The sequence below is a fragment of the Chrysoperla carnea genome, chromosome 3 (assembly GCF_905475395.1).
Source record: "Chrysoperla carnea chromosome 3, inChrCarn1.1, whole genome shotgun sequence".
Classification (NCBI taxonomy): domain Eukaryota; kingdom Metazoa; phylum Arthropoda; class Insecta; order Neuroptera; family Chrysopidae; genus Chrysoperla; species Chrysoperla carnea.
The window spans coordinates 30331347-30352505 of NC_058339.1; the positions used below are offsets into that span (position 1 = coordinate 30331347).

Here is a 21159-nt window from a genome sequence, read left to right on the forward strand (position 1 = left end):
TTCTTTTTCGAGTTCTTTGATTATTGATCAGTAACTGACCAGTATAGTTTGACTTTTTATTTCTATGTATTTATCATTCTAAGCGATGATCTTATCATATTGGTCAGCTACTGACCAGTAATAAAGAAACGCAAGCTCTGTAAATATGGATCGATTACTTTTATTTTATGATGAAAACACAAATATTTCTATTTCTTAAAATTTATACGACTTTAATGAGCATAGAAAGTTGAGGTGACAGAAGTTTTGGAGAGTGTATTTGGTGTTTTGCAATTTTTGATTGTCTTATCATATTGTAATAATTGACATTGCCCACTAATTTCGTTAATACATGCATTAAGATTGTTTGGTAACAAATAGACTGACAGTGACTATTGTTAGAAAATGTTTACAAGTGTTTAGCGTTTTGTCAACTTAAGTTGGTTTCAAATGAAGCTCATAAATAGTTGATAGTGATGAATGATCTAATGAGCTATTTAATTGAATTTCTTATTAGTTGATTGTTAATAATGAATTTAGAGCAGAAATACAAGCGTGACACGATTAGCCACAGAACTGGCGAATAAATTATTCGAATTTTGTTTTATAATCGCCAAATCTATGGTTCAATCACAGTTTTATGAAATTCAAGTTGGGAAAAGATGCCGATAATCGCATTTCGCTTGTCAATCATTTGAATTCGCTCGTTGGTCAAGCCCAATGATCCGTTTTTTATCCTCATTGAGGCCTCTAATCATTGAACATATTTATTCTATCTATAATGCACGTATTAAAAAGAAAAATAATGTATTTTATTGCGAGAATATCGATTTATAAACTGAGTATTTAATAAATTACAGTAAAACCATTGTTTAAATATTGTGTTGAATATCTATCTTTATTTCAACACTGTACTTTTTTAGACAATTTTGTAAACTATTTATTGCATTAATCTTCTAAATTATTGCATCTATTTTTTTTTTCAAAATTTTATTTTTAGCGAAACTGCGCATTCGACGACGATCTAGGATTTGAGTGAAGTTTAATGTTTTTTTGTTATTTTTTTTAACAGACGACATTCAAAAGTGTTAATTAATTTTTTTTAACTAGATATTAATTTTAAATATTTATTTATTTATTTTTTTAACACAAGGATTGACTGATCGAAAAAATATTCACCTGTTAAAATTGAAATCTAATTTTTTCCCTAATTTTGAGGCAGTCTTTTAGTCTAGTAACTTAATTTTGAAATAATAATTTTGTAGCTCAGTTGAAAACTATAAATAATTTTCTTAAATGAGTCAAATTTTAGTAGGGAATGTCAAATTTGATTTCTTATAAAAAATGCTCAGTAACTTAAGTTGTTTCTCTTTGTTTAGCTAGCCCTTTCCCCAAAATGAATGTTTTTAAGTTTTTGTATCTCCCATGACCTGATTGGAGCATACGTACAAATAGTTACAAATGAATCGGATAGGTATCAGATAATTTCTTGTAAGTTTCAATTGAACTGAAAAAAAATGTGATTTCAAAATTGAAGTTACTGTCCTAATTATTGTTAATAAAAACGGCGTATCGTATTAAATTGGGTTTGCATAACGTTTAGTAAAATTTGATTAGAATTATTTCACTGTTTTTAATAAATATTTGGTTAATGCCCCTACATTTCAAAAAATTTTGGATTATAATTAAAATACATTTTTGACAAAAATTCTTTTTCATATAAAATATATAAAAATCTTTCCCTAGAAAATTAAGGAAGGTAACAAAATATATATATATATATATTTATATATTGTTTTGTGCTTTCTTAGAATACTGCTTCTTCTTGTTGAATCTGTGTGTTGGTATTACTTCGGGGTTGTGCGCGCATTTGGAGAAGTTCACGTATTAGAGCGGCTTTCTCTCGTTCTAACAGTGTTATACGTTCACTTTTTTTACTCACCTCCTGAAAAATTAAACAAATTTAAATTTAGTTTCTCTAGTGGCTGGTAGCAAACTAATAGTCGAATAGATTGACTTAGTGATTCATTTGCTAATTTAATTGTGTAACGTAAAATTAACAAATTTCGCATACGTACGTCAATAATGCGTTATCTCATTTGTGTAGTAAACAACTATAATACTTCTTAAGGTAGTACGAGCACCAAGGCAATTTTATATTTAAGATTGAATTTATTTGTACCTTATTTCAACTTTGATAATGAATTTTGTTATAACTTCATGAATGTAGGCGAAAAATAAGCATAAAAATTTTCGATATTTGCCTTGATTTTCGAAATATCGAAAGCTAAATAATTTCCAAATAAAATTAATAATACCTCTGTGAGTAAATGATTCTGTTGTTTGAGCCTATTGAGCATATTATCCTGATGCTGTTGATTAGTGGACGTGACTATGTGATGTGGTACGTGATGTACTGCTAAGTTCATATGTAGCGGAAGACCGCCTCGTTCCCAACTGCACGTGAGCGTTGCCAAATGACGATTCACTTCCAGTACACGAGCTCGTTGTAATTCCAGACGTTCCTGTTGTGTTTCCGACCATTGTTCCTATTTTTTCAAAATAAAAATGTTTTCTTTAATTTATGAAAGAAAATAATATAAAAAAATATATTTGAATTGTTTTGATAGATTTTAAAGTCAAAACTTGTACTTGAGGCACTGTAAGGCCGGTATATTTGAGACATTCTATTTTAGTTACGAGCTAACCAATGATATTATTTGTATGAGCCATGAGCTTCAAACATCAGGACCAGATCTAAGGGGGGGGCAGCCGGACAAATAGACATAGAGCGGCAAAATTGAGAGAGCCGGCTGATTTTCACGAAATCTTCAGTTTTTTTTCTTGGACAGAAAATCTTATTAAAATGAGCATGCATAGGTTAGTATAGATTTATAGCAATGATAGTAAAGACACTTTTAAAATGTCTCGATTAACAGCTATAATAATTTTAAATCAAACATAATGTACAAAAAAAAAATTGTCAATGGAATAGTTATGTCTTCCTTCCATTATACATATTTCTTTGAATTGCAATTTTTATAAAATATAATGAATTTTATTATTAAAAAACTAATTCTGTTTGAAATAATATAATAAAAGAAACTAAATCAAGTAATTTCACAATAACAAAAAACTAATAATATATAAATTTAAATTCAATAGCGCACGTAATTGTGTAAATATGTGACTTAGTAACTAACTGCCATTGTAATATGGCATTATCTTTATTCATCATACCTAGGTGGATGGATAAATCAACTTACATCAGGAGCGGTCTCAATAGCAGACTCGATGCAGACATAATCCCAACTTTTAATTTTAATATCTAGGATAGTTGCAATGTGTCAATATTGTGTACCCCCAACATAACTTAGTTGGGTTGATTTAGAAAAGGTTGAGCTGGCCTTTTTTAAATAGTATTTTGCAAATTTCCGATAATATTTGTTGCCAAAGTTTTTTACGTCATAATTTGTCGTTTTGTCTTTAGCAGAAAGATTATTTATTCGAATATTTCCGGTGTGTTTTATTGTAGCCCTATTAGCCTACAAGTTCTGCCTACACGCGGAAAAAGCTACTGGATGCGTACCTGACTTACACACACATGTAATAATGAATAAATGGTGTAAATTACAGTTGTTTAATCTTCTATAACTGTTCATTTTTAATATATTGTGTGTGTCTATGTGTGTATGTTTGTTTATTATTGTTTGTCTTTTATTGTTTAAATTATATGTCGCTTATAATCAAAAACAAATTGTTTATAAAATGTTTACATAAATTATTACAATCTACCTACATAAGTACTTACTACATGATAGAATTTTTAATAGGATTACCTATGTCAAATATTAAACGCGTTAAATATCACGCATAAAATTTAATTTTTTCTTAGTCCAGCTAAGGTTCTCATTTACAGAGTGGGACAGAGAATGATGCAATTTTGAAAACGCTGTAAAAACAAAGCACATCACTATTTTATTGTGTGAGAGCAGGGCATTAATTAATTGAAAACATCATGTCCTTTTAAAAAGCGAGTATTGATTAAATAGGGACAAGTTGTTATTCATTTTTGCCTTCAACTTTGATTAGTATCTGCATAATAAAAAATGAAAAACAATTAATTTTGTATTACCTAACATTTCTTTGTGGTCTTATAAGAATGATTAAGGCATTCTATAAGAACACTATAATTTAAGTTCTTGTTTTTAATATATGAGACAAAAACAATTTATAATAAATTGTTTTTAGGTTTTTGATTTAATGGATTGTTAAGATTTGATAGGCAATTTACATAACATTCTGGTATACGTCATTTGCATATATTCATTCTAGATTATGGGCAAAATAACTATATTATTAATTCGTAGCTATTATGTTAATACTATAATAATTATTCGATTTCCAATAGGAAATTGTTAGCTTAAAGCTAGAATTTAATTCTTCTCTATAAATGCATATTAAAATGTATACCATTTATAGACAGATTTATTCAAAATGAGGTCATTTGCAAAAGTGATTATGTATAGGGTGGTTGGGAAAGTTGATGACGAATGAGAGTGTCTGTCTGTTTCTAATACCTATCTATGCTTAGATCTTTAAAATTATGCATCGGATTTTGATGCGGTTAGGAAGGTTTTATCTGTATAATACATGAATAATATAGTAAAGTAAGGAGTTGAAATAGGGGTTGCAAAACTTAAAAAGCTGTGCAACGATTATGCTTAAATATTGACAAGATATACAACCAACTTCAAGGATTGTTTTATCTATTTTTAATCTTCGGAGTGGAAAGGTGAAGCGACAAAGTGGGGATGAATAATCGAATATTTTCCAATATACCCACGTGGGATATCAAATAAAAGAGCATGATGTGTACATTACAAAATTGTAACCCCTACGAAAGGGAATAAGGAGAAAGGGGGTGAAAGTGGAGATGTTGCCCAGCAAAATGGGTAGTTCACAGCTAGTAAACAATATTCTAGTCAAATTTGATATACTTTGCAGCACCCTCCAAGGCAGAAACGGCCTAACTGTGTACCTTGAACTGTGAACTACTTTCTATATAACTTTGTAACTGTGTTCCCACTCTATAGCCCAGTCTTTTTTCTTAAATAATATGCAATTTGTTTGAGCATATGAGTCATGAGATATCCTAGATAGTTAAAACAGAAATTAGACCCATGAACTACTTAAAATAATATTCATTTATTACATATGTCATAAAAAAATTCACCTTTAGCAAAAAAATAAAAAGTTAAAAACTATTATTATAAAGTCAATAAAAAAAAACTGGTTAAACAATCAGTCCGTTACTACACCGCACTTTTGCATTTTACTGTAAATATTTATAAATATATACACATATGACGTCACTATGATAAAATTTTTTTTTATTATAGAGAAGTTGTTTTTCTAGTTATTTTGTATTGATATACCATGCGTGCTCTAATCTTAATCTATGAATAAAATAATGTATATTTCTTTATACTAGTTGGAGATATATTGAAATACAATAATATATATCATTATGAATTCATTGGAAATAGAATAAAAGAGACAAAAGGAACTTTGTATAATTGTATTAGTTTTTATTATTTATTAATCGATATCCATCCGCATAGCTAAACGATTTCAAAATTAGTTCCTTGCAACCATCTGACTATATAAACAATCAAAGGCGTTGCCAGCCTGCAGTTGGCCAGAGAGCCAGATTAAATGTTTTATACAAGTTTGAAGAAATTTAACTTCCTCTGCACTTTGTGATCCAACGCGTATTCATTTTAATCGCCATAAGACATGGGAAATACCGGATTTAAGATGGTAACTAGCCAACATCTAATACTAATTATCTTCGCCTTAATTCTATAAGATAATTTTCAACATACTGCATGCGCAAGGAAAAACAATATAATTCAGTTCAATAATTTCTATCTATTAATTAGGTACAGATTATCTATTAATTTTGGTATCTCGCATCCTTAAAAAGTTTTACCCTATTTGTCAATTTGTAGTAGGCTGAGTTTGAAGTTCTGATTTTGATTAAGTATCTTAAAAAATGTGACCCATTACCCTGTATGATTGTGCAAAATTTCAAATCGATATTCCTATATATAACGAAAATATGAGGATGTCTTCATCTTAAATGCGATACACTGTATATACTTGGTATATGGTAAAGTAAAACTCCAAACGTAAATAAATCCAAATATCAAATACGTAACGTACAAACGTTACATTAACTTTAGTTTTAATTAAGTTCGCCTTAACCTTTCTTAATAGAATTAAGGATTCATGAGTCAATGAATAATTAAATGAATAATTACAGACCCCATATTTATAGCTTCAGTTGTTATCTAGTGATGAGCTCATAGAAAAGGCCTCTTTGATTTTATAATAGCCAGAATAATAAAACCCTTTTACTTTTTTTTTAAATTAATTTTCATTAACAGGTTGCATGGTGTCATTAAGCAAACAGGTAGCATGGTGGACAGATTATTAATCAAAATTAATAATCATGATAGTTTTAAAGTGAACACTATGTACAATTGTGAACAAGGTTACTTTTATGACATGACTTGAACTTATCTTACCTATTTCTTATCTTTGTCTTTGCATTTTTCAGCTAAAAAATAATATGTATAATTTACCATTGCAAAAGTAGAATAAAGTTTATACAGTGTGTCTCAAAACTAGGGCCTCTGTTCACTATTTCATATTTAAAAGAGTTTTTTGTATTGTTACTATATTGAAACTATGGGTATTACATATAGGGTATTTTTTTAACTTAACACAATAAAATAACTTGAATGCTATCCTATGTTTTAAGTGCGAACTTAAAGAGTTTCGTTCTTGAAAAAACTAAAAATTTGCGATTATCTTCAAAATCGCTTCAGTTTGGAAGGCATGACGTATAATTTTAACATATAAATAATTACTACGGAAATGAATGGTCAAGTAAACCTAGCTCAATTCATATTGAAAAGTGAAATGGTCAAATATTTCAATTTCAGTTAAAATATTTCCAAAAATTTGTCCCAAAAAATTATAGCTCTCTAAGTATCCTTTTCATCTCATCTGATGTCCTTGACCATCACTTTGATATTGATTTAAGAAGGAGTATTACAAGTTTAAAGTGTTTATCTGTGCGTGTGTGTGTTTCTCAGTGGCATCGTAGCCCCTAAACGGTCGAACCGCCTTGATTGAGAACAATTTAAAGCTAAGTTACCAAAAATCGGTTTACAAGGAATAAATCGCATTTGTGGAGGGTTTTTTAAATTTTGTAAATTTCATTTGTTTTAACGTGATTTTCAATTTAAAGTTTATTTAGTATGAATCGTAACTTCTTAAGTATAATAGGCAACTTTTTTTTTCACTTTGTACATATTTCTTGTTGAATGCTCCAAATTCACACATAATAATATTTTCATTTTTTTTATTCAATTATTCAAAACTTGTATAATTGAAATGTTGTATATATAATAATCATATAATTATCTGAATATTTGTCCCAATTCACATGAATCCGCACTGTATATACTGATACTAATGAGTGATATAATATATGTAACAATAATACTATACGTATTAATAATTAAATTGTTCAAATTATTTCCGCATATAAATACCATGATCATAAGCCGAAAACGGACATTCAGCAAAAAAACCACAATATGTTAGTCTTGTGTAAGACGGGAGTCGTTTAAAGAGAAACTATCGATTATTTAGTTGGCGAGAGTGATTCAAATCATTTTTAAAGGATAGCATGATGAGTAACTTAACAATTCAATGGAATTCAAAATAAATAGTTTAGTAGCATCTCTCTGTAAACCGGTTGGTTTTTGGTATTACCGTACCGGGTAATTTCTAACCATTAAACTTTTTATATTTAAACTACTTTTTATATTTAAACTTTTGCCCCCAAATTATCTGGAGTCGAGATATAAAAAAGTGATAAAAAATTAATTCTTCTTTTTGAATCGAACAAAACAGCGGTTTAATGAAAGTTTATATCCGACTCATACAGCAAAATTTTTTTGCTAGCCGAAACGGTCTGGCGGACATAAGTAATTGCTAATATATTTTTGTTTTTCCTTTATATTGGTGGGGGAGGGAGAGGCGATAGATAGTCTAATAAACGTTTTTGAAGCCATGTATTGTTGCCTATGTTTGAACTTTGATTTTTCATTTCCTAAAAACCCAAATACTTTGTATAACGGATTACTGTGTCGTTGAGTAAACTAACAACGTGTTATGGCTGTTTTTTTCCTCAATGAGTATTTTCGTTCTCTGATAAAAAGATATTTATAATAATATTAAATACAGAACTGCATGTTTATAATATACATCACGAGAGATAATTAATTATTAATTTACATATAAAAAATACAATTTTATTATTAATTTTAATTGAATTTTTTTTTAATATGATTTTTTATAGTCAGTTATGTGTCAAATAAGTATAAAATTTAAAAATTTGAAAAATAATATTCGTGGTATTTTTATTACATTGTGTGTTACCATGAAAAATCATTTGTAAATGTAACGTTAGAAAACAGTTACATTAGCTGGGAGTTACCATTATTCTAAGAAATTTGTCGAATTATAAGATCCTACTATTTTTAAAATAATTCTGGACTACAAGAGATCTGAGACATCCGAAAAATTCGATCATCCGCCATGCCATCACCTTGCAAAATATTTCTCGTATAACCACAGAACAACCGTTCTCAAAGGCTTGCCCAAAGATTCAAAGCGCTGACAATTAAGGTTTATAAGTCTTGATCAAAGCTTGGAAAGGTGATTGCAAACCAATACTTGATCATAGCTTGCGTAGGGTTGGCTGGAAATCAAGCCTTGATTTATTAATCTGCACCAGGACTTGATTAAGTGTTGGCGAACAAAAACTTTATTAATAAACCTTGGGAAAGGATTGTAAATCCAAAGCTTGGGTAATGGCTGGCAAGTCCAGGCTGGGTTTATTAGATATAATTTAAGCTTGGACAACTACTGCAGAAACAGTGTTTTTGGATCCCTCAATGCTGGTCTAACATCCATTCCTCTGCTAAGAACTTGACATTTCCTATTTGAGAAATTTGAGTTCTATTTTTTTAGAAACGCCGTTCTAATGTACTAAACCACAAGCCCATGCTGAAATTTTTCGGGTGAAATGACTCACCAGGAATCATTTTGCTCCTATATGTAAAAGTAAGTTTAGGCACCATTGCGTGAGTTTTGCGCGGCACAGGTGAGTACAGGTGAGAAGATGAATATCACACCCCCTATGTACTGCGTTGCTGAATATTAACTCTGCATAAGCAACGTAGGGCTTAGAAAATTGACGGGAGATCAAATGTTTTTTAAAATTTCCGTTGCCGAAGTTACCAGATTTATTTCTGTAGTTCGCTTCGAATACCTATGCAAAGTTACTATCCAGCAAAGGGTGTGACATACATATTCTCATCTGTATTCATTATTATCGGGCAAAAATGACGCCATGGTGCTTACTTTTATATATAAGAGCATCTTTTTTAACATGATTTACTCGAAACATTTCAGCATAAGCTTGCGGTCTATACACGCCGTATAAAATCACGCTGGTCAAGCTTGTTTAAAACAGTTTCCTCTTTACGCACTAGTGTTTAATGAATAAAACATTGTGCATAACTAGATATACATATACATGATATTAATCGTATTTTCTATTATTAACTTTTGCTGATTATTTATCAATGAATGAAATCTCCGGTTATTAAATCCGGTTATATTATAGATACATCTAGTTAATAAGTTAAATACAATAAATATAATTTCCATTGTGTAGAAAATAATTTGATATGATGCTCATGCGTAAATCCTATTCCAATAAATTATCTAACTTGTTTTTGTTACAAATTAATTATCATTATATTGTTTAGTTGTAAATTGTAATTGCAAAAGTTGTTTGAACATATACGATATATATATTGCAAATTTAATTTTAAACCAATTGTATAATAATATATTGTACACATAGTATTCAAGATTTATATATATTGTCATTGTGTACAATGTTGTCAGACTACATCTTGTATTGTAATTCTGATCTTTTCGCTTTTAATATTAAATATCAGTTATCCCTATTCCCTATTATATTATAAATGTGAAAGTAAGGATGTTTGTTTGTTTGTTTGTTTCGCTTTCACGCAAAAACTAATAAATAGATTTGAATAAAACTTAACAATAATATAGCTCATATATCAGAATAACACATGAGCTAAAATTTATAAAGATATATTTAAAAAAAAATAAAAATTTAATTCAATTTGACATTACCATCAATTACAGTTTTCTGTAAAAATAATCAATATAAAACATTTCATGGACTTCTTTTCTGATATACTCAATAAACTATGCCACAGATAAACACTTTAAACTTATAACACTCCTTCTTAAATCATTATCAAAGCGATGAAAATGATGGTCAAGGACATCAGATGAGATGAAAAGTATACTTAGAGAGCTATCATTTTTTGGGACAAACTTTTAGAAATCGATAACTTGAATCTCGATTAGTCAATAAATTCAATAATTCGTCACGCCAAATGGACTACAAATTAATATCCAGTGCTGGCTGATTGCTGAACAAAATATATGAATATATTCTATGTTCAAGTCATACTAAATGATGCTCTATTATGTTACTACTTAGACAAAAACCTTATTTGTCTATGGTACCACCCATGCCTCGCAACTTTCCCTATAAAAAATTTAAAATTTTCGTTCATGATTTAAACTAATCTAAATATAAACAATTGAGATAAAATGAATTGCTATTTTTTTTTTATTAAAATACAAAAAGTGAACTCAATAAATACATTGTTTTGTAGATAAACTCAATAAATATATAATGCAATAAATATTCTATATACTATTCAAGGTGATCCGTACTTCTAGTTTTCAGTTGATTGATTTCATATTTCATAATAAAAATATGCAAGTTCTATTTATTTTTTTTTATAATACATTATTGGTATTATAAAATACATAGCCCGTATATTATAAAATTTTATCTTGAATCATTCTGATAGTATGCGATATGCATGCATTGCATAAAATAGTTTTATCTACTCGCGTGTAACGAATAACAGGGCATTGTCTGATAATTAGATATGTTAAATTATAATTATTCTGTTAATTGTGGTTGGCTTTGTACAATATTGTAAAAATAGTGTACTACATCATACAGCAGTGGTATATACGTATAGATATGCCTAGCACACTCAAATAAGTATTAATTTTAACATGCTTTTAACTCAACCGTCCATTTATCACATATTCTGTATGATAATAAACATCTGTAATTCTGTATATAATAGACATCTCTCTTACACTACTTATACTCTAAATATAATTGTTTCTGTCAACAAAACTTTTAAAAAACTTTGAGTAATTATATCTCAAGAATGAAACTGTCAATAGTTTTGGTTTTGTTTTTTAAACTTACTTGCACAAATTCATGAATGTTCAGTTAGTTTTTTGAAAATATCTTAAATCCAGTTTTTTTCTAGAATTAAAAAACTTGTTAAAAACACAACAAAACGCAACCTTTCCTATGCTCTCCATGTTAATTATCCGAAATTTAATTGTACTTAACTCGAGTTAGAGACGGTCAATCGACTTCAAATTTTTTTGGTTAATGTATTATTATTATATTCCTAATAAGTTTACACAAACTTAGAATTTTCTGTCGATATGCCCATAGCAAGACAACAATCTTAATCTGTTTTCTTGATTTATGTGCGTTAAGTGAGACGTAGACATAGTCAAATTGAAAGTTGGTTACTTGTTTTTCATAGGAGATATTTGAGGTAGTCAATTTTTTTGGAAAATCTTGGGCACTGAATTTTAATAAAATCTCTCAATGTGGACAATTGTAAAACATATACAGTGGTAGCTCTTTTAAGCTTTAACATAAATTAGAAATAAATTACAGAGATTCAATGATAAGAATTTATATATTGTCATTTTATTTATTGCTATATAAATATTAATACCCAATAATTCAGGACACGTACTGTATTTTGAAATAAATATATAACCTAATATCGAGATAACTTTCTAAATAATATTATTTATTGCATATTAAAATAAATTAATTGTAAATTTATGTTTGTGGTTTTTGAACCCAAAATTAAACTAAATATTTATAAACGTTTATTATTTACTATTGTGTCTATTATACAGACGACTTCGAGAATTAATTTTAGTTTTTAACATTTAAAATGATAATTGCGTTTTAAGGCCGTTATTAATGTTCAAAACACTTATAAGAAGGAACAGCCGTTAACGAATTGCCTATAATGTACAAGGTTCGGGGCAAATAATTTTGAAATACGTTTGATTGTGTTTGCCTCATTTGCTAACAATATGGAGGATTCATTCCAGCGTTAATATGGTTATTTTAAGACAGTATTATGGACTAGAAAGACTAAACCCTTAAGAATATGCCCATAAATGGATTTTTCAAAATTCGAATTATTTTCGGAGATACAGCGGATTTTCTGGTAACGAAGTTAGAATAATGAAGCAAATAATGGTAGGTAAACAGGTTTCTGACTGAATGTCTGCACTACTGAACTGAGTGATCTCTTAAACTTAACTAGCCTAATGGCGAGTTGAAAAGAATCCTGAAGAATCGGAACAATGTGACGATGAAGGCATAATACTCTCATATCATCTTTCTTGGAAACACTTGGATAAATGGATATATGTTGTACGGCCACTACAAATGGTTGTAACTGAGGATTAAATTTTATGTTCAAGGATTATTAAGATCAAAATGGTATAGCTTATAATATAATATGTAAATTTTATGAGTAATTAATACGAATTATTTAAGACTTATATTCTGTTATTAGAACCTTGAATTTATATTATAATATGTATCAAATTTATTATTATCTATTCTGTGTACCTAATTACTACAGATGGAACGTATATTCGACCTTTTCGAATATTCGATATTTGCCCGAATAGTATGCATTATTTGGTCGAATACCGAAAACTGGAGCATGAAAAAAAATTAGTATATTATGGCTTTCTAAAACAGCTGAGAACTTGATATATCTTTCAAGAAACCAAGATCAAGCTATACAAAACGCTCTTAAAATCAGTGCTTACTTGTGGATCTAAAACGTTGGACATGACTAGGGTTGCCACCTGCTCGGGCCTCGTCCGGCTGTGACGGGCTTAGAAAGTTTTGCCGGGCATCCGAGTTTTTGAAAATTTTGCACCACCTTCATAATATTCCACGCGAGAGATCTGACCCAGATGACAACCCTAGGCATGAGTAAATAAGATGCGCAAAATTTCTTTGAGATAAAAATTCTTCGGATAATTTATGGTCTCGTGCTAGATTAATTGATGCTACAAGAATTTGGCGAAGAAAATATAACTCTTAACTGACAAGACTATACAGCGAAGCAAATATTGTAGACAATATAAAGATGTTGCGACACCAGCAACATGATAAAAAAGTTAACAGTCATCAAATAATACGGGATCAAGAAAAGGGGCATGGCTAGTTTGATAGATTTGGTTGACAAAGAAGTACAAATTTTAACCTGAGAAATCGGCGAACAATCAGAGCTAAAATGATGATGACTATTTGTTCCATCACTAATAATAACATTGTTTATATATTTTAGATGACCTCTATACAAAATAAATCCAATATAGCCGTTTGAATGTATATGTGTGGATGTATTAGAGTATTAGACCTAAAGACCTAGAGAAAACAATAATAATATTAATAATAGACAAGAATAATATAACTACTGTTATAAATAAGCTATTATTTCAATTTTTGTTTATTCATTATAAGATGTAATTATTACCAAAAAAAAAGATGAATTACGTAATAAATTTATTGTTATAAGATTTAAACAAACCATAAATAAAATATTATAGTTTTTAAAGTACTCTATAATTTTCGAAAAATGAGTTTTTGTATAAACATTTGTCTTTATAAATTGATATTTCCTGCTTTAGTAATTTATAAAAGACAACAAGACTTTAATTAAGCATATAAATAACATTTAATTTCTATGATTTCTACGCTATGGTTCTTTATATCTAGACTTTGTATAAAAGTGTATAAATAATCCGTGTAATTTGGTAGCACTTTATAGAATCATGTATTAATTATCTTACAATTAGACTGATGACTATCAGGAGACAAAAATCACTATTTTAGCGTAGATACCTAATAATTATGATATATTAAATTATATATTAGAAAAAATAATGTAACTTGGATATCAAGTAATTGATTTAACTTAAGAATTAAGATAGGAAAAAAATCAATAAATCTTTCGAACCCAAATTCTAGATATTTACTTTTCTTGGAGTTAGACAAAGATATAATCGATACGATCGTTGGCTGAGCCGTTGATAAAGCATTCAAAATTCATTTGATAACCTGACATTTTTTAAAAATGTCTCTATTTAAAAATGGACAAATTTTACCACAAAAACCTTGTGATGGGAGAAAATTACCTTCAATGATTAATGGCTGAGAATTAATTATCCACAAAATATTATTTAAATGCCCATCCCAACTGATAAAAGAGTCCCAATTTTACCTACATGATGCAACTAAAACAATAATATTTAGTAGACTGGTACTTCGAACCGAAAATATCAGATATTTATTAGGAAATATATTTACTTGATTTTAAATATTATGAATTTAATAATTTATTGATTACATCGATCGTGTTTGGAAATAAATGAATGCAATAGTTTCTCATGTGTGATATAATTAACTTCAGATGTTTAGCAACCACAAACATCTCTTATCTCAAATATTTATTAAACATGTATGTAGTTTGAGACTAATTTAATCAATTGCTGTTATAAATTTAATAAGCACTTTATATTCAATGTGTGTCTATAAAAAAAGAATACCGGGATGGTAACTAATAACAATTGTTATACATCGAAATCCTTTTGGTAAATTAATTTTTTAACTGAATTTAAAAAAACTGTGTTGTATAATTCCCTCCATTCGAAACAAATTATGGGACTAATTATATAGTACCCAGTTGTGTTATAACTGATTTTTTCTACCTTTTTCCATTGTGCTCTATTATTCAAAACTATTAATTTTTTTCAATTTGTTTTCACGTAGTATTCATTTAGACTTTTTATCTATGGAGAGAGTAAACTAGCTTGGGTAAAGAACGGTTAGGTTTGAATGACTATGCTGGGGTGGGACACACATAGACCATAGGGTCCGTTGTGATACCAAAGAAAGGGTTGGCACATTTCCGGCTACTACTTCATGAACCATATGGAGCTGTTTAGTAACAGCAGGAGCGCTTTGACGTTAACGGACTTCACGCCGGAGAGGTCGTCAAAGAAAGGCTAGGTTCAAGTAAGCCCATCTCCTCATGACAAGAACTGGACAGTGACAGAGAAGATAAGACATCGTTTCCTCCTCCTTCGCACTGTGACAGCTCCTGCAATAGTCACGATACACTATCAGGTCTAGGCGTTCAGCATGCCTGCTGCCCAGTCAGTATCCTGTAATAGCCGAAACAATCTTGCTAATAGGGGCTCTTGGAAGTGATATAAGATCTTTAGAACGCCTACGATTGTACTCAGACCATATCTGTCTTGCAGTACCACAAGCACGTCCCTGTCTCCATATAAGATTGGCCTTTTTTAAGAAATCCTCTTTGAGGAGTAACTTGCAGTTCGCAAATGAAACTCGAATGTCTATTGATGCTTCAGTCCGGCAGTATTGTGCCACTTTTAGCAAGCTCGTCGACTTTACTATTTCCTGGAATGTACTTCTACCCCTGTACCAATACCAGATTTACATTCATTTGTTCCACCAGCTCATTTAAGGACGTACGGCAATCCTGTGCTACCATTGTAGTTCCTGTACTACTATTACTAATGTCAAAGCATTCATGACATGACTATTTCACATTTAACAAAATTGAAAACCTCCGCGATCGCTAAAGACCTAGATGTTAAAAGCGACCTTAAATAAAATAAATAAATAAATAAAAATTGAAAACTGTGTACATCTATAGAGGTGAAAGCTATAAAGCGGTGTTATTTACTTTTAAGCCTAGTAAAACAGGCGGGTATCAGGCTAGTTTTTGTAATAAATATACGAGAAATAGTATAATTATTATAAGTAGAATATTTCTTTTTTTTGATTAATTTAAAAGATGTATACTTTTAAAAATATTAAATTTTAATACAGTTATTAAGAATATTAAAAGTAGGTATTTAAGAGTTTATTTTAAATTGTAATCATTAATAATAATATATAATTGTTACCCCACTATAAATTATTTTACTACCTACTACATACACTTCACTTCATTTAATAACTGTAATTTTTTTGTAATGATAAAGGAATTTATTTTATAGAAATTTAATCTTCTTGAGTAATTATTATCAAGCAAGCATTTTCATTGGGAAAATAATTTCGTCTTCTTATGTATAATTTTGTTTTTAACGTTAGTTTTTCTCTCATTTATGAAATAGTAAAAGATCATTATACATGTCAGAATACCACATTAGCCAATATATTACTCTTTCATATTTCATAAAGGGTTTATCGTGTTGAGGATTTCTTGTGCTCAAAGAATAACTGCAGAAATCCATATTTTTATTGAAATGTTAGAAAGACACTCACACTTGAACTTTTTGGTTCTAAAGATTAGAAGTATCGAATATTCACTTAGGTTTTTATATACGAACTGACAATCTATGGTATGAGCGACTACGTGGTTTAACATATATTTACACTATTTGCACCTACTACAGTACAAGTGTATTACCTATCACAACCCTTTCAAAAGAATGTCCATTTTTACACTTTTTATATCCTATATATATGTAATATATATATCAAGGTATACTAAGTTTAATCCCAAGTTGAAAAGTCAAATTTTCCCGGTTTATTCAATCATAAAAGATTCTAGACTTTTTTTAAAGGTCGAGTCCGTTTATCCAATCACCTGGGTCTCTTCTGTACACGTCGAGGAACAAGTACATACTGAGAATATCAGAAGAAAAAAATTCCAATTAGTTTGACAGACAGAAAAGACGAATTACACCGGTTTATTCAAGATTAAGAGACTCCAAACCTTTTTTTTAGGTTGAGTCCGCGTGTCCAATCTCAATCTTTCTTTCTTCGTCTTTTTTACACTGCGAGGAACAAGTACATTACCAAGAATATCAAAATCAAAAAATTACTATTTGTTTGAAAGACAGAAAAGTCGATTTGCACCGGTTAATTCAAGGTCTAGAGACTACAGACCTTTTTCAAAGGTCGAGTCCGTTTGTCTAATTACTTGGACCTCCTCTGTATACTTCCAGCAACAAGTCTATACCAAGAAAAACCGAAGAAAAAAATTTCCATTTATTCATTATAGATTTATTATTTTATTGATTATAGATCTATCAGCCGCTGGTAACTTTAATGGCATAGTTTGTAACGCTTAAAAATATTAATGCCACGAACGAAATTTTGGCTTAAAAATATTGATTATCAAATCAACGAAGGTAAAATTCGAATCATTGGAAAATGTCAACTTCTAATTTTAGTAACATAAAATAATAATAAATAACCACCTAAACATTCCTACCAACGATGTTTTAAAAAAAAAATGCTTTCATAAAATTAAACGCCCATGCTATGAGTAATTTTATTAAAAGTTTGGAGGTCGTTGCTACAGGTGTTTTAAGATTCTAATTAAAGACAATGATATAATATTTAAATTATTTCATTTGGTTTACAACATAAATAAAAGTAAAGAACGAACTTATTTAAGGTATTAAAACTCGACGTATGTGTAGTATAAAGATTATGTCTTTAACTATATAAGCTCGTAAAGAAAGATATTGTCGACTATTCCAATAATAAAAAGTTCAAAACTTTCTTACTATTCGACTTAAAGTCTTTCGTTAAAATATAAGTAATAATTAAATACAGGTCTTCGTTCTATAAGCCTTCCAATAGAAGGAATTTAACATTCTGTGAATTACATTAGACATGAAGATGACTGTTGAACTGTTGTCTATGTTAAAGTGATCTGGGAGCTAAAAAATCTGGAATCAATCTCTCGCGTGGGCAATTTCTACTTTCATTATAATAACGTTTCTACTCTCCGTGTTTCTAAATTAGAAAATCGCCGCTATGATTTCCTTATTCCACAGTCACTCAATGTTAGAGTATTACACAAAATTGTGATAGAGAAGGAGAACCTTGCCAGCTTACTGGAATTTGCATTTAATAAAAAATTGATGATCTGCAGCGCAGGTATAGTCATGCAGAACGGCGAATATGTTTGGACTATAATGAACTACCAAGCATAAAATTGCATTGTATTATTTATAATTACATACAGCATATAATTATATCATGTAAGTTCCTTATTATCAAAAAAATATAATCGAAATGCAATCAATATTTAATAAATAATCTCAAGGCCAACAAGAATTGTAAATAAGAGTGTTATTACCCAGGTAGGTATGTTGACTGATACTGAAATTTCTAAAAATAAAAATGACTTTTTGTAAGGAACTGAGTGCATAGACAAGCTGAAAACTTTCATTCATATGATAAAATTTTCCGATTGAAAATTTGGTTAATTGTATTTAGTTATAATTAAATATTTACTACTAACAGTTGAAAATTGTGACTATAGGGATTTCCAGGGCTGCAAAACCGACCAATTTCAGCCAATTTGATGAGATTCTTCTTGTAAGCCGACTTCACCCTTTCATTGATTTTCTCTCTAACTCTTTCTCTCACTAACTCGAAAAAAATTAGCTTTACAAAATTTGAATTTTTTGCAGTTGAGTATTGAATAACCGACAAAGTTTTGATTATTCAGAAATATTAATGTTAGGTTAGGTTAGGTTAGAGTGGCTGTCCTTGGATGGGACACCTTAGACCATAGTGTCCGTTGTAATACCGACAAAGGATTGGCCCATCTCCAGCCAGTCCTCCATGAACCATTTGGATGGTTCATGTTTAGGAAAAGCAGGAGTACTTTGTCGTCAACGAATTTCGCGTCGTCGGAGAGATCGTCAAAGAAAGGCTGGCTCAAGTGAGCCCACCTACTTGTGGCAAGAACTGGGCAGTGATAGAGAAGACGAGACATCGCTTCTTTCTCTTGACAGCTCTTGCAGTAGTCATGATACACTGTCAAGCCTAGGTGTTTTTGAACGTGATAATTAAAAAAAAACCGATTGAGAAAATTTTATCATACTAGTAAAAAGTTTGCGTCTTGTCTATTATGTTGTAATGTCAACACTAATAACTTAAAATGATAAAATAAAACTAACCATATGTGATCCCATTCGTCCTAAATATTTCATTTTCTCTTGTACACTAGCAACTTGTTTCAAATACCAATCTCTAGCTTTCTCAATTGCATTTAATCCTTGCATTAATACATCCTTCTCCTGTTCAATCTGTTTCATACGTTTCAGCATATTATAATCGATACCATTTTGTAAGGTATGCCGTCTCGGCTCACGGCGACGTACATTTGGTTTTTTCTGATATAATCCAACAGTGGTAGTTGCACCACCATTTGTAATCGATGGTACAACCACTCCACCTGCTTGAACCACAACTGGTTGTTGTTGTTGTTGCGATTGCATTTCACTTTGTGTGGCTGGTTTACCGTCACCTGCACCCCGACCAATACGACTTGAAGATGGTCCATTGCTACGTTGTTGTTTTTCTTTCGCCTCTTGTTCGTTTATCATTAGACCCATTTGCCAATTTTGTAGTGCTGTACGTATCTCAGATTTATCTACCAAACCAACACGTGGCGGTTTCGGAGGACCATAGAGTTGGGGAGGTTGTTTTGTTTGTTTAATTTCGGCATATCCACGAGATGGCTGTTGTTGAGGCGGCTGTGACTGTTTATCAATTGGTAAATTATTATTGTCGAGATTTTCTTTGTTACGTTCTGATAATAACTGTGGCATACTTAAAGCTCTTTGTTGTGACATATTCGTACGATTGTTATTGTGATTTGACATATTATTGTTATGATTAGATGACTTTGGTGTAGTACAATCAATATCCAATAGAGGCGCTGATGGTGGCCTATTTGAATTGATTATCATTGGTTGGTTTGAATTATTACCGTTATTAATAATACTATCAATTGAACGTTGTTTATTTATATGAGTAATCCCAAGATTTCCATTTGGTGATGTGATACTAGTTGGAGATTGTTGATGTGTTGTTTTTTCAACTTGATTACGTAATAAGCAAATTTTTAAACCAGCACAAAATCGTTCAAATGATAGCATACCATTTGGTGGGGTGACTTTTTGTAAACTTTCAATGACACCTTTTGGTAATCCTTTGGTACCATCATCTTGCCATCGATGCTCAATATCAGCGAAATTTACATAGCCCGTATGTTTATCATCCATTATGTCAAATAATGTACGCATTGCAGTTACAAATTGTTTGGGTAAACTATCCAAAGTTGATGAATTCGTTGCTATTTTTTCGGATTTGTTGTTAATGTTGATTGTTGCAGGCACTATTGATTGTGGCATGATGGTTTATCTTCATAAAAAATTGCACTCACTTAAACACAACACTGACACAACACTAAGTAAACACTGCACATGATAGAAGAATGACCACGCGATATTAACGTATTTTTTTAAAAAAATAATTGGAGATAAAAATTATTTTACCTGAACACAGCATCTCATGTAGGGTGCTCGAGTGCTTGCGCTTAATAGCCCAACCGACTGGGTTTTTAGTGCTATAGCTAATAACTGACTGACTGGTTAACAAGTTTTTACAAGTCCTACCATTAAAACAGACATAGTCTCTCCCTCTCTCTTAACCCAGTATTATATTGTTGTTGAATCAGTCAGTCAGGCTGTGTGGCTTTATCACCTACCTACTTATTCACTAAGATAGCCCCAAGGTATATATTGTTGTATGTATGCTGTGCTGTGTTTTGTATATCTTGTATGTACTTTTTATATGCGTTTTTAGTATTCGAAATTTATTCATAGATTTAAATATTTTGTTTTAACGGAAAATTCAGCTGATATTTAGGTAATAAAATAAAATTATTTGGTGTCAATGCCACAGATCCTCTATATTCAAGCTTAAGGCATGGC

The 21159-nt window shown here is 30.2% G+C and overlaps 1 protein-coding gene across 2 annotated transcripts; it reads right to left on the reverse strand.

The window, feature by feature from the left end:
* Nucleotides 1-1726: 1726 nt before the first annotated feature.
* Nucleotides 1727-20794, reverse strand: LOC123295695 (suppressor APC domain-containing protein 2). Of its 2 annotated transcripts, XM_044877121.1 has the most exons (5): nucleotides 19609-20794; nucleotides 19339-19554; nucleotides 2388-2528; nucleotides 2298-2351; nucleotides 1727-1924 (listed from the first exon to the last, which is right to left on the reverse strand). In XM_044877121.1, the coding sequence occupies exons 1-5, from the start codon at nucleotides 20575-20577 to the stop codon at nucleotides 1787-1789; spliced, it is 1518 nt and encodes a 505-aa protein (XP_044733056.1). In that variant the 5' UTR covers nucleotides 20578-20794; the 3' UTR covers nucleotides 1727-1786. The 2 variants fall into 2 exon arrangements, with proteins under 2 accessions (XP_044733056.1, XP_044733055.1); XM_044877120.1 differs by having other exon boundaries at nucleotides 2298-2528; nucleotides 19339-20794.
* Between the last annotated feature and the right edge of the window lie 365 nt (nucleotides 20795-21159).

What these genes read in the sequence shown, in the direction of transcription:
- LOC123295695 (XM_044877120.1), bottom strand. Translation starts at nt 20,577, where the DNA reads ATGCCACAATCAATAGTGCCTGCAACAATCAACATTAACAACAAATCC. An exon ending in GACGAATGGGATCACATATG is followed by an intron (nt 2,529 to 19,338) that starts GTTAGTTTTATT and finishes TTGAAAAAATAG; the next exon opens with GAACAATGGTCGGAAACACA. An exon ending in AGAATCATTTACTCACAGAG is followed by an intron (nt 1,925 to 2,297) that starts GTATTATTAATT and finishes TTAATTTTTCAG; the next exon opens with GAGGTGAGTAAAAAAAGTGA.